Source organism: Salvia hispanica, chromosome 1, assembly GCF_023119035.1.
Source record: "Salvia hispanica cultivar TCC Black 2014 chromosome 1, UniMelb_Shisp_WGS_1.0, whole genome shotgun sequence".
In the NCBI taxonomy this organism is placed as follows: domain Eukaryota; kingdom Viridiplantae; phylum Streptophyta; class Magnoliopsida; order Lamiales; family Lamiaceae; genus Salvia; species Salvia hispanica.
This window is the reverse complement of record NC_062965.1, coordinates 29,802,673-29,814,997: the sequence shown is the minus strand read 5'-3', so window position 1 is coordinate 29,814,997 and position 12,325 is coordinate 29,802,673. Positions and strand designations below refer to the sequence as shown.

Sequence of the window (12,325 nt, the reverse complement as noted above, 5' to 3'; positions counted from 1 at the left end):
TGTTGGGATCGTTTGGACTACAAAATTGTTCAAATCATGCTTCATTTGGTTTGATCAAAGTTATTACATGATAATTGGGCCTGATTTATTCCCTCATCTGAAGCAAGCCCATTTAATTTATTTCTTCTAAACCTTAGGCCTAATTTTCTTGTAACCATTACTCTGACTTATCTCTAAGCTACCAATCGTATGTAACCACTTGCAGTGACTTTAGCTTAGATGGGTGTACTGAGTGTACACATGTGGAAGCCTGAGTATTTAGTAAAGAGAATAGAAGCTAAACATTAGAAAAGAAGGAGAAAAGGGAAAGGGGAAGAATAGGAAGATTAAGAGGTATGTATAAAAATTTCTTCACGAAGGACTCCTCGTCTTTACCAAACAAATTATTTAAATCCCATAAATTTTGTGCCACAATTCTTTCCTCTTTCTGTATAGATCATGTAAGTGTTCCATGGTTCTGATTTGAGGCCTGAAATTCAGGGAAAGAAAGAGGGAAGGTTGCTGCTGCTGCTGTTTCGGTTCGCCGTTGTGCGACGCAGCAACCTGTTCGACCCTTTCCTGATGGTTCAATCCAGGAATTTTAGTGTATTTTTACACCACGTTGAACCTATTCTGATAGGCTTTGAGAATCTTGTCTCGGGTCTTCATTTTGATATCGTTTAATTTGCCGTTTTGGTGTCGAAATTTGCAAAAAAGGAAGGGGACAATTATGTCATGTCTAAAATAAATTTTAGAAATTGACTCCCTTTTAGGAGTTCACTGTGTTCTCTACTAAAGAAGTAAATTCCTTTCATTTTGTTTTGATTTTTTTTTAAGAGCACTCTAAACTTTCAAATCAAGTCAGTAGCTTGACTTAGTTTGTCAATCTCTCTTCCGCAGTTTGAGACAAGCTGCATTTCAGTTACAAATGATCCCATTTACTAGGAAATTCCTAACTTATGTCATTTATGGACCTACATTAGAATTCTAAGTTAGAATTACAAACTTTGTAGGTCGAGACGAGCTGTCAGGATAGGAACTTTTCACACATATTGCATTGTACTCTGAGGTCGTCAAGGTGGGTTTTTCTATAACTCAAAACCATGTTATAAATTGCCATGTGAACATGTTAACTGTGTTTATAACATTGTTTACAAAATGATTGGATATTTGAGACTTCAGGCAAGAGGAAATTCCGAATTTCAAGCATAGACGGTTTACTTTGTGACTAAATGTCTAGATAAGTAACCGTAAAGTATTCATGTGATCACATTGAGTCTCTTATCCAATGAAGAAGGGTAAACTTTGTTATAAAGTGTGTTTATCATTGTTTATTTTTAAGCATGAAAGTATGTTTGAACGAATGTAATACCCACTGAGTGTTTTCTGGCACTCAACCCAAATATTTTTCAAATGGTTTCAGGTGCTGGAGATCAAGTTGGGTGAAGACTAGCTGTTGGTGTGGATTTAATGGTGACCACGATGTTATGTGGATTTTTGCTTAAATCATCCTTAAACTTGGGTTTGGATGCTACCAATTAAATATCTTAGCTACTATTTTGTAAAAGGAAGAAAACAACCAGTTTGAAACTTAGGGACATAGTTGGCTAGTGAGTTGTTAGATTGTATAAACAAATATTTTGGTATGTATAGAAAGGTTGACTGTAAATCTTTTGAATATGTCGTCTAGTTGGCAAGATATCTTCGTTGTTGGCATTTTTATTAGGTTTATATAGAGGTAAGGACTTGAAAAAGCTATGTTGGAGTTGAATTCAAACTTGAAGTGGAGGTGTTGTCTATTTCGAAATTTTATTTTGAAATCAGCTGAACTTTTCAATTAATATTTGTCATATAAGAATGTAGGTAGGTTTTAGTGACATCTCTATTCTGTTGAATTGGGGCGTTACAAGTGGTATCAGAGCGGGTCTACGTGATTGTTGACCTCTGATATTGTCAAAATTAAACTGTTTTGAGTGCTTTTAAGTGGTCACCATAATCCAACAGCTATCGTCTATGCCGAGCTGATTCCAGAGAGGCACTAAAGTGGTGATTTCGAATTTCTTGCTTTTATGAACAGTATGATGTTAAAAGTGTACTTGATATACAAATGCAAGAGAGCTTTACCTACGAGTTAAAAGTATGGTGAAAGGAATTTCTTATATTATTGTGACAGTTATATCTTATAAAGCATATCTAAAGTTCCTTGAGCTAGTTGAGAGTAGAACTTAATCAGATTTGACCCTGAAAGCAATGGACATAGATATAGTAACAATTTTGGAGCCTCTTTAGTTCATAAGTTCGATGATCTATAGGAGTTAAGCGTGTTTTTTTAGAATTTTTTAAGAGTCTTTGATGATTATAGAAATTGTCACATAAGATACAGGTCTAGGATGCCGCCACGGAGACAAAATAATCAGCAACAAAATCATATACGAGAAGATACTGCACGGGTAATTGCTCAGTTTAGAACATACCAACCTCCGACCTTTAATGGTCAGGGTGAACCGACTGAGGCTGAAGAATGGTTACGAATGATGGATCGCACATTTGCGTACATGGTGTGTACCGACGCTCAACGTATTGCTTGCACTATTTTCCAACTCACTGGTGATGCAGATCATTGGTGGGAGACACCTAGAAGGTCAATGACTCCTGAGCAGTTTGCGAATATGACTTGGGAGGGTTTCAAGCAAGCTATCATGCGGAAATTTGTGCCCATGTGCTATCGGGATCAGAAAGAAACTGAGTTCTTGCATTTGTCTCAAGGAAACATGACAGTGAATGATTATGAAAGGAAGTTCAACCAACTATCAAGGTACGCTCCACACCTGACAGATACTGATGAGAAAAAGGCCCATAGGTTCAAAAGAGGATTACGAACTGAGATTAGCAGCATCATAGCAGGTCGGGGCATGACCACGTATGCTGAAACTCTCGAACGAGCTCAAGATGTGGAGTCATCGCTTCGCAGAAATGAGAGTACATTAGATGAGCCGAAGGGAAAAAGAAAGTGGAATGATAACATGAACAAGAGGCGTGGTTTCAGTAAAAAGGTTTCGATGGGAGAAGGGTCAAATCCTAAACCACAACAAAGAAAACCATTATGTCACTCTTGTGGAAAGAATCATAATGGTGACTGCATGAAGGGAAAAAATGTGTGTTATAGGTGTTGGCAACCCGGACACATGGCATTCAATTGCCCAGTGGGCAAGGGAACAAAAGTAGCTACTCCAGGGAAACCTCCAGCAAGAAATGCTCGAGCCTTTGCTCTTGATCGACATGATGCGGCCAATGATTCTGGAAATATGGCAGGTATGATTAGTATATCAGACATGCCTGTGCTTGCTTTATTTGACACTGGAGCTTCACATTCATTTATATCTGCCACGTTATGCTCTAAGCTAAAACTGACTAAGGAGAAACTTAGTGATGCCCTAGAAGTAAGTATACCTTCGGGAAGAATCTTAATTACGGATGAAATATGCAAATCCAATAGATTTGGACCTTGGCTGTAGATCACTAAGAGCAGATTTACATGTTTTAGACATAAGAGATTTTGACATTATTCTAGGGATGGATTGGCTTGAAATTAACCATGTTACAATCAAGTGCTTGGAGAAAGAGTTAATTTTTCAAAAACCAGAGGAACCAGAGTTTACTTTTCATGGATCAAAGTTAGAAACTAAAGTAAGGGTTATTTCTGCAATGAAAGCAATGAAAATTCTCAAAAAGGGAGGATATGAGTCTTTTTTAGTGAGTCTGATAATGAGCAAATCAGAGAAGCTGACACCAGATGACTTGCCTGTGGTCCGAGATTTTAAAGATGTGTTTCCAGAGAATTTACCAGGTTTGCATCCTGATAGAAAAGTTGAATTCACGATAGACTTGCTTCCGGGAGCTGCTCCTGTATCAAGAGCACCGTATCGCATGGCTCCAAAGGAGATAGAAGAGTTAAAAGTGCAACTACAAGAACTTCTCGACAAAGGTTATATTCAGCCCAGTATCTCACCATGGGGAGCACCTGTGTTGTTCGTTAAGAAGAAGGATGACACCCTCCGGATGTGTATAGACTACCGAGAGTTGAATAAGTTAACTATCAAGAACAAATATCCACTGCCCAGAATTGACGACTTATTTGACCAGCTAAAAGGATCGGGTGTATTCTCCAAGATTGATTTAAGGTCTGGGTACCATCAACTCAAAATTCGGAAGGATGATATACCAAAAACTGCTTTTCGTACACATTATGGACATTATGAATTTATAGTGATGCCTTTTGGACTTAGCAATGCGCCTGCAGTTTTTATGAGTTTGATGAATCAGATTTTCCACTCATATGTAATTGTCTTCATTGATGATATTTTGGTATATTCCAAGAATGAAGAACAACATATCATGCATTTGGAAGCAGTGTTGAACACACTACGGAAAGAAAGACTTTATGCCAAATTCAGTAAGTGTGAGTTTTGGTTAAAAGAAGTTGTATTTTTGGGGCACATTGTCTCAGAACAGGGAATTAAAGTGGATCCCGCCAAGGTAAATGCAGTTAGTGAATGGAAAACCCCGACGAGTGTACATGAGGTACGTAGTTTCTTGGGTCTAGCTGGGTATTATAGAAGGTTCATTGAAGGATTTTCCAAAATAGCAAGACCTATGACACAACTATTGAAGAAGGAGAATAAGTTTCAGTGGAAACATGAGTGTGAAGAAAGTTTCCAGACATTGAAGATGAAATTGGTCACTGCACCAGTATTAGCTATACCAGACGAATCTGAAGGGTTTGTGGTTTTCACTGATGCGTCAAAACAGGGAATAGGTTGTGTTCTAATGCAGAAAGGGAAGGTGATTGCATATGCCTCACGTCAGCTGAAACAACACGAGAACAACTACCCAACACATGATTTAGAATTGGCTGCTGTGGTGCATGCATTAAAAATATGGAGACATTATTTGTACGGGGGGAAATGTGTGATTTACTCGGATCACAAGAGTTTAAAATATTTGTTTGATTAAAAAGAGCTCAACATGAGGCAAAGAAGGTGGTTAGAGCTAATCAAAGATTACGACTGTAGCATTCAATACCATCCAGGGAAAGCAAATGTCGTTGTTGATGCACTAAGCAGAAAGAATAGGGTAGAACTGAGTGCTTTGATAACTCAGCAAGAACATCTCATAAAGGACTTTGCTAAACTTAACATCGAAATTGTAACTCCGCCCGACAGCACAAGTGCACGTATAGCTACATTGGTAACGAAACCTCACTTGCGTGGTAGAATCATTGAAGCTCAACATAAAGATGCCTATCTCGAAAAAATAAAGGGAAAAATAGGGAATGGATCACCAAGAGAATTTATCGTTACAAAGGATGATGCGCTGATGAATGGAACTAGGATTTGTGTGCCTCGAGATGATGAATTGTTAAAAGAAATTATGGGTGAAGCTCATTGCACGACATACACTGCTCATCCAGGGAGTACAAAAATGTATAGAGATTTGAGAAAGATGTTTTGGTGGCAGAATATGAAAAGGGACATTGCAGCTTATGTTGAAAGATGTATGACTTGTCAACAGGTCAAGGCAGAACATCAAAGGCCATCCGGATTACTCCAACCATTAGAAATTCCTGAATGGAAATGGGAACATATTACTATGGATTTCGTGGTTGGTTTACCAAAGTCGATACGTGGAAATCATGCTATATGGGTTATCGTTGACCGTTTAACCAAGTCAGCTCATTTTTTACCGGTCAAGATGACTCTTGGACTAGATAAGCTTGCACAAATCTATATAAGAGAAATTGTAAGACTACATGGTTCCCCTGTGTCAGTAACATCAGATCGGGATACGCGATTTACGTCAAAATTTTGGGAAAGTTTACAAAAGGCAATGGGCACAAAATTGAAATTCAGTACAGCTTTCCACCCACAGACAGATGGTCAATCTGAAAGAACAATACAGACTCTGGAGGACATGCTTAGGGCTGTAATCATGGATCAAGGAGGAAGCTGGGAAGAATATTTACCATTAGTTGAATTTGCCTACAATAATAGTTTTCAAGCGACCATTGGTATGGAACCTTACGAGGCTTTGTATGGTCGAAGATGTAGATCCCCACTTTATTGGGATGAAGTTGGTGAAAGAAAGATCTTAGGCCCGAAAATTGTCCAGAAAACTGTGGTAATTATTGATAAAGTAAAGCGAAGAATGAAAGAGGCTCAAGATCAACAAAAAGCATATGCTGATAGAAGAAGAAAAGATTTACATTTTCAAGTTGGAGATAAGGTGTTTCTGAAGATATCTCCTACAAGAGGTATAGTACGGTTCGGAAAAAAAGGAAAGTTGTGGCCTAGATATATTGGACCATATGAGATACTCGAAAGAATTGGTGAAGTTGCCTATAAATTAGCATTACCGCCAAAGTTAGGGGGAGTGTATGATGTATTCCATGTTTCAATGCTTCGAAAATATATTTTTGATCCATGTCACATCGTCAACCAAGAAGAAATAGAAGTAAATCCAGACTTGACATATGAAGAGGTTCCAACTGCTATTCTCGATAGAAAAATTCAAAAACTATGTAATAAAGAGCTGGTGCTTCTGAAAATACAGTGGAGCAGACATGGGCAAGAAGAAGCTACATGGGAAATTCAGGATCAAATCTTGGCAAAGTATCCACACCTAGTCGTAGCAGGTATATCCAATTTCGGGGATGAAATTTTTTTTTAGGAGGGAAGGATGTAACACTCCGGAAAATGTAGTATTTTAAATACTATATAGTAAGAAAATTTTGTCAACTTAGAACCAAAGTATATATTTTTTTTGGGGAAGTTCTATGCATTTAGAAACACCTCATTCATTAAAAAAATCATGACCTTAATTGAGGATCTTTGTTGGAATGTAGAATTTAGATTTAAGGTAGAATTGTTGGGATCGTTTGGACTACAAAATTGTTCAAATCATGCTTCATTTGGTTTGATCAAAGTTATTACATGATAATTGGGCCTGATTTATTCCCTCATCTGAAGCAAGCCCATTTAATTTATTTCTTCTAAACCTTAGGCCCAATTTTCTTGTAACCATTACTCTGACTTATCTCTAAGCTACCAATCGTATGTAACCACTTGCAGTGACTTTAGCTTAGATGGGTGTACTGAGTGTACACATGTGGAAGCCTGAGTATTTAGTAAAGAGAATAGAAGCTAAACATTAGAAAAGAAGGAGAAAAGGGAAAGGGGAAGAATAGGAAGATTAAGAGGTATGTATAAAAATTTCTTCACGAAGGACTCCTCGTCTTTACCAAACAAATGATTTAAATCCCATAAATTTTTTGCCACAATTCTTTCCTCTTTCTGTATAGATCATGTAAGTGTTCCATGGTTCTGATTTGAGGCCTGAAATTCAGGGAAAGAAAGAGGGAAGGTTGCTGCTGCTGCTGTTTCGGTTCGCCGTTGTGCGACGCAGCAACCTGTTCGACCCTTTCCTGATGGTTCAATCATGGAATTTTGGTGTATTTTTACACCACGTTGAACCTATTCTGATAGGCTTTGATAATCTTGTCTCGGGTCTTCATTTTGATATCGTTTAATTTGCCGTTTTGGTGTCGAAAGTTGCAAAAAAGGAAGGGGACAATTATGTCATGTCTAAAATAAATTTTAGAAATTGACTCCCTTTTAGGAGTTCACTGTGTTCTCTACTAAAGAAGTAAATTCCTTTCATTTTGTTTTGATTTTTTTTAAGAGCACTCTAAACTTTCAAATCAAGTCAGTAGCTTGACTTAGTTTGTCAATCTCTCTTCCGCAGTTTGAGACGAGCTGCATTTCAGTTACAAATGATCCCATTTACTAGGAAATTCCTAACTTATGTCATTTATGGACCTACATTAGAATTCTAAGTTAGAATTACAAACTTTGTAGGTCGAGACGAGCTGTCAGGATAGGAACTTTTCACACATATTGCATTGTACTCTGAGGTCGTCAAGGTGGGTTTTTCTATAACTCAAAACCATGTTATAAATTGCCATGTGAACATGTTAACTGTGTTTATAACATTGTTTAAAAAATGATTGGATATTTGAGACTTCAGGCAAGAGGAAATTCCGAATATCAAGCATAGACGGTTTACTTTGTGACTAAATGTCTAGATAAGTAACCGTAAAGTATTCATGTGATCACATTGAGTCTCTTATCCAATGAAGAAGGGTAAACTTTGTTATAAAGTGTGTTTATCATTGTTTATTTTTAAGCATGAACGTATGTTTGAACGAATGTAATACCCACTGAGTGTTTTCTGGCACTCAACCCAAATATTTTTCAAATGGTTTCAGGTGCTGGAGATCAAGTTGGATGAAGACTAGCTGTTGGTGTGGATTTAATGGTGACCACGATGTTATGTGGATTTTTGCTTAAATCATCCTTAAACTTGGGTTTGGATGCTACCAATTAAATATCTTAGCTACTATTTTGTAAAAGGAAGAAAACAACCAGTTTGAAACTTAGGGACATAGTTGGCTAGTGAGTTGTTAGATTGTATAAACAAATATTTTGGTATGTATAGAAAGGTTGACTGTAAATCTTTTGAATATGTCGTCTAGTTGGCAAGATATATTCGTTGTTGGCATTTTTATTAGGTTTATATAGAGGTAAGGACTTGAAAAAGCTATGTTGGAGTTGAATTCAAACTTGAAGTTGAGGTGTTGTCTATTTCGAAATTTTATTTTGAAATCAGCTGAACTTTTCAATTAATATTTGTCATATAAGAATGTAGGTAGGTTTTAGTGACATCTCTATTCTGTTGAATTGGGGCGTTACATTTCTCTTCCTTCTCAACAGCCTCATCATCAACATTCTCCTCTTCCTTCTCAGCCTTCTCATCACCAACCGCTTCACCTTCTTTACCTACTCTACCCTCACTACCCTTTTCACCATCTATAGTCTTCTCTACATCCTGCCCTTCCGTCTCCTCTACATCCCCTGTTTCCTCTCCCTGGTCATCCCTTGCCTCAGCATCCTCTCCAACGTCTATACCCTCTCTCTTCTCTCCCTCATCCCCTGACCCAGTGGCCTCTTCATCCAGTATTTGTTCTTGCTCAACTCGTTCACCCCCCCCTCCTCCTCTCTCTCGGATTCCTCAGTATCCATCCTATCACCCTCCTCCTCGATATTCTCTTCTTCTGTTATAAAAGGTTCGGCAAGGGGTTCAGTCTCTGTTTGAGGGATAGTGTTTGGGGGGTTCGTCTCTTGGGTTAGGGTTTCGGGTAAAATTCGGGGGTTTTCTTGGTGTGTGGGCAAGGCTTGTGCTGTGGGTGTTTCAATTAAAGTTTGGGGTCTCGGTGGGATTGTGAGTGGGGTTAGAGCAGGAATTACCTCTTCTTGCTTCCGGCATGCCTCCGACATCTGGGCAAAAAAATTGCTCGCCTTCGGCCCCTTTCCGTACTTTCTCATGAATTCTTGTATGATCTCTTTGGGGTCCGGTTCTTCGTCGTCTGACGCCGCCTTAGTAGGAGTAATCTCGGAGGCGGGGTTGCTCTGACTGATGTCCGGCTGCGGTTGAACTTCAGCCGGTGTAGGTGCTGGACTTTCTTCGGGTAGGGGTGACGGTGGTTTCTCGGTAGTAGGGTTCGAACTCGTCGCCTCTGCCGACGTCTTTTTCGCCTTTTCCTTTGGTGGATTTTTTCCGCGGGCTGAGCGCGCCATCGGATTTCTCTGCATCTTCGTTTACGGCGGTGGTTTGCGGCGGTAGATTATCGATGGTGGTTTTCGGAACTGCAGAGAGAGAAAAAAGAAATTGTGAATTGGGAGTTGTGAGGAAATTATTATAGGAGAGGGAAGTTAATTAGTTTTTCAATAATGAACGAAACATATTTATGGCACCTTAGACTTGGTCATGCAACGAGAGAAGGATTCATGCGATGGTTGATCAAGATCTTATTAAAGGTCTTGAGAAGGAACCATTTTCAAAGTGTGAATCCTGCTTGGAAGGCAAGATGACTAAGAGAACTTTTAGGTCAAAGGGTAATAGGGCCAAGGATGTACTTGGGCTCGTTCATACTGATGTGTGTGGACCAATGTCAACCGAGGCAAGGGGCGGTTTTCGATATTTCGTCACCTTTATAGATGACTTCTCGAAAATTGGATACGTCTATTTGATGTGCTACAAGTATGAAACTTTTGACAAGTTCAAGGAGTTTAAGGCTAAAGTAGAGACGCGTCATGAAAAAAGTATCAAATGCCTGCGATCTGATCGCGGAGGCGAGTATCTAAGTGCCGAGTTTTTGGACTACTTATCAGTGGCGGGAATTCAATCCCAACTGATTGCTCCGGGCACACCCCAGCAGAATGGCGTAGCTGAAAGAAGGAATAGGACCTTATTAAACATGGTCCGCTCGATGATGAGTTATGCACTGTTACCTACTTCGTTTTGGGGGCATGCTTTGCTATCAGCAAGCTATCTCTTAGACAACTTACCTTCTAAATCAGTTCCTACTACCACATATGAGTTGTGGACTGGGCGAAAGCCCAATCTGGAACATCTCAGAGTGTGGGGGTGTCCGGCCCATGTATTGGAAAATGATCCAACTAAGCTGGAATCTAGGACGGAGGTATGTGTGTTTATAGGTTACCCTAGAGGATCGAAAGCTTATGAATTCTATAGTCTCCGAGATCAGAAAGTAATTGTGAGCACTCATGCCACATTCTTAGAGGAAGACTTTGTAATGAATCATAAGACCAGCAGTGAGATAGCTCTTGAAGAGCTAACTCCAGTCACAACTTCCATTAACCAAGAACAATTACCTAGTGTAACAACAATTCCAGAAACTTCAACTAATACTCCAGATGTTGTAGTGCCGCGTCGCAGTGGGAGGGTCTCTCATGAGCCCAAAGGATACATTGGTTTGGGAGAGTGTATGGATCACTCATCGGAAAGCAATGTACTTGATCCCTGGAATCTTGCAGAGGCGCAGGCAAATGTCGATCATTGCGAATGGGTGAAAGCAATGGATTCGGAACTACAATCAATGGTAGACAAAGACGTCTATGATTTGTCTGTCCTACCCGAAGGCTGTACTGCCATTGGGGGCAAGTGGATATACAAACGTAAACGTGGACCCGATGGACGAGTTAAAGTCTTTAAGACAAGACTAGTGGCTAAGGGGTATACCCAAAGGGAAGGCATCGACTACGATGAGACCTTCTTCCCAGTGGCCATGCTCAAATCGATCCGTATTCTTTTTTCTATAGCAGCTTACATGGATTGGGAAGTATGGCACATGGACGTTAAGACTGCGTTTTTAAACGGGAGTCTTGAGGAGACCATCTACATGGAACAACCCGAAGGCTATGTAGTAATGGGCAAGGAACACATGGTTTGGAAGCTTAACAAGGCCATTTATGGCCTTAAGCAAGCATCTAGATCATGGAACCAGTGTTTTGATCAAATTGTTCAAAAGTTTGGATTCGAAAAATGCCCTAATGAAAGCTGTGTGTATAAGAAGGTTGAAAAGGGAAATGTTGTGTTCTTAGTTTTATATGTAGATGACATTCTTCTAATTGGAAACAATAAAAAGATGTTGTCATCAGTACGAACATGGTTGTCCAGCCAGTTCGAGATGAAAGATATGGGTGATGCGGGACACATTCTCGGTATCAAGGTTCTTCAGAAGTGTGCAAAGAGAACGTTGTGCTTATCCCAAGAATCTTACATCGATACTGTACTTAGACGCTTTAGCATGCAAGATGCCAAGAAAGGTTTCATACCTTTTAGACATGGCATCCATTTATCTCAAGAGATGTGTCCAAAGACATCATCTGAGATAGCAGAGATGAGAAGGATACCATATGCCTCGGCTATTGGTAGTCTCATGTATGCTATGCTTTGTACTAAACCCAATATTTGCTTTGCTGTTGGCATGGTAGCAAGATATCAATCAAATCCCGGCCAAGGACATTGGACTGCCGTAAAGAACATACTCAAGTACCTTAATCGGACTAAGGACTATGTTCTAGTTTACAATGCAGCCGAGCTCTGTCCTTTAGGATATATAGATTCAGACTTTCAAGCTGATGTAGATTCGAGAAAATCAACTTCCGGATATGTGTTTACCTTAGGAGATGGAGCTGTAATTTGGAAGAGTGTAAAGCAGAAATGCATTGCAGACTCTACCATGGAAGCCGAATATGTGGCCGCTTCGGAGGCTGCAAAAGAGGCTGTATGGCTTAAGAACTTCCTTCTGGACTTAGGTGTGGTTACGAATATGCCCAAGAGCATCACCATTTATTGTGACAATTCTGGTGCTGTGACAAATTCGAGGAACCACGGGCTCATAAAGCAAGCAAGCACATAGAGAGGA

At 39.5% G+C, this 12,325-nt stretch overlaps 1 protein-coding gene and 2 long non-coding RNA genes across 3 annotated transcripts; 2 read left to right on the top strand and 1 right to left on the bottom strand.

Annotated features, from left to right (window-relative positions):
• The first annotated feature begins 226 nt into the window (after positions 1 to 226).
• Positions 227 to 1,659, top strand: LOC125217399. Its single transcript, XR_007175729.1, has 4 exons — positions 227 to 333; positions 481 to 585; positions 993 to 1,057; positions 1,403 to 1,659. It is a non-coding gene; the product is annotated as an uncharacterized LOC125217399 (long non-coding RNA).
• A 5,468-nt stretch (positions 1,660 to 7,127) lies between these two features.
• Positions 7,128 to 8,559, top strand: LOC125201894. Its single transcript, XR_007172995.1, has 4 exons — positions 7,128 to 7,234; positions 7,382 to 7,486; positions 7,893 to 7,957; positions 8,303 to 8,559. It is a non-coding gene; the product is annotated as an uncharacterized LOC125201894 (long non-coding RNA).
• A 153-nt stretch (positions 8,560 to 8,712) lies between these two features.
• Positions 8,713 to 9,686, bottom strand: LOC125193730 (ensconsin-like). The gene is made up of 2 exons (XM_048091598.1): positions 9,003 to 9,686; positions 8,713 to 8,961 (listed from the first exon to the last, which is right to left on the bottom strand). Exons 1-2 carry the CDS (start codon positions 9,684 to 9,686, stop codon positions 8,713 to 8,715), a joined length of 933 nt encoding a protein of 310 aa, XP_047947555.1.
• Between the last annotated feature and the right edge of the window lie 2,639 nt (positions 9,687 to 12,325).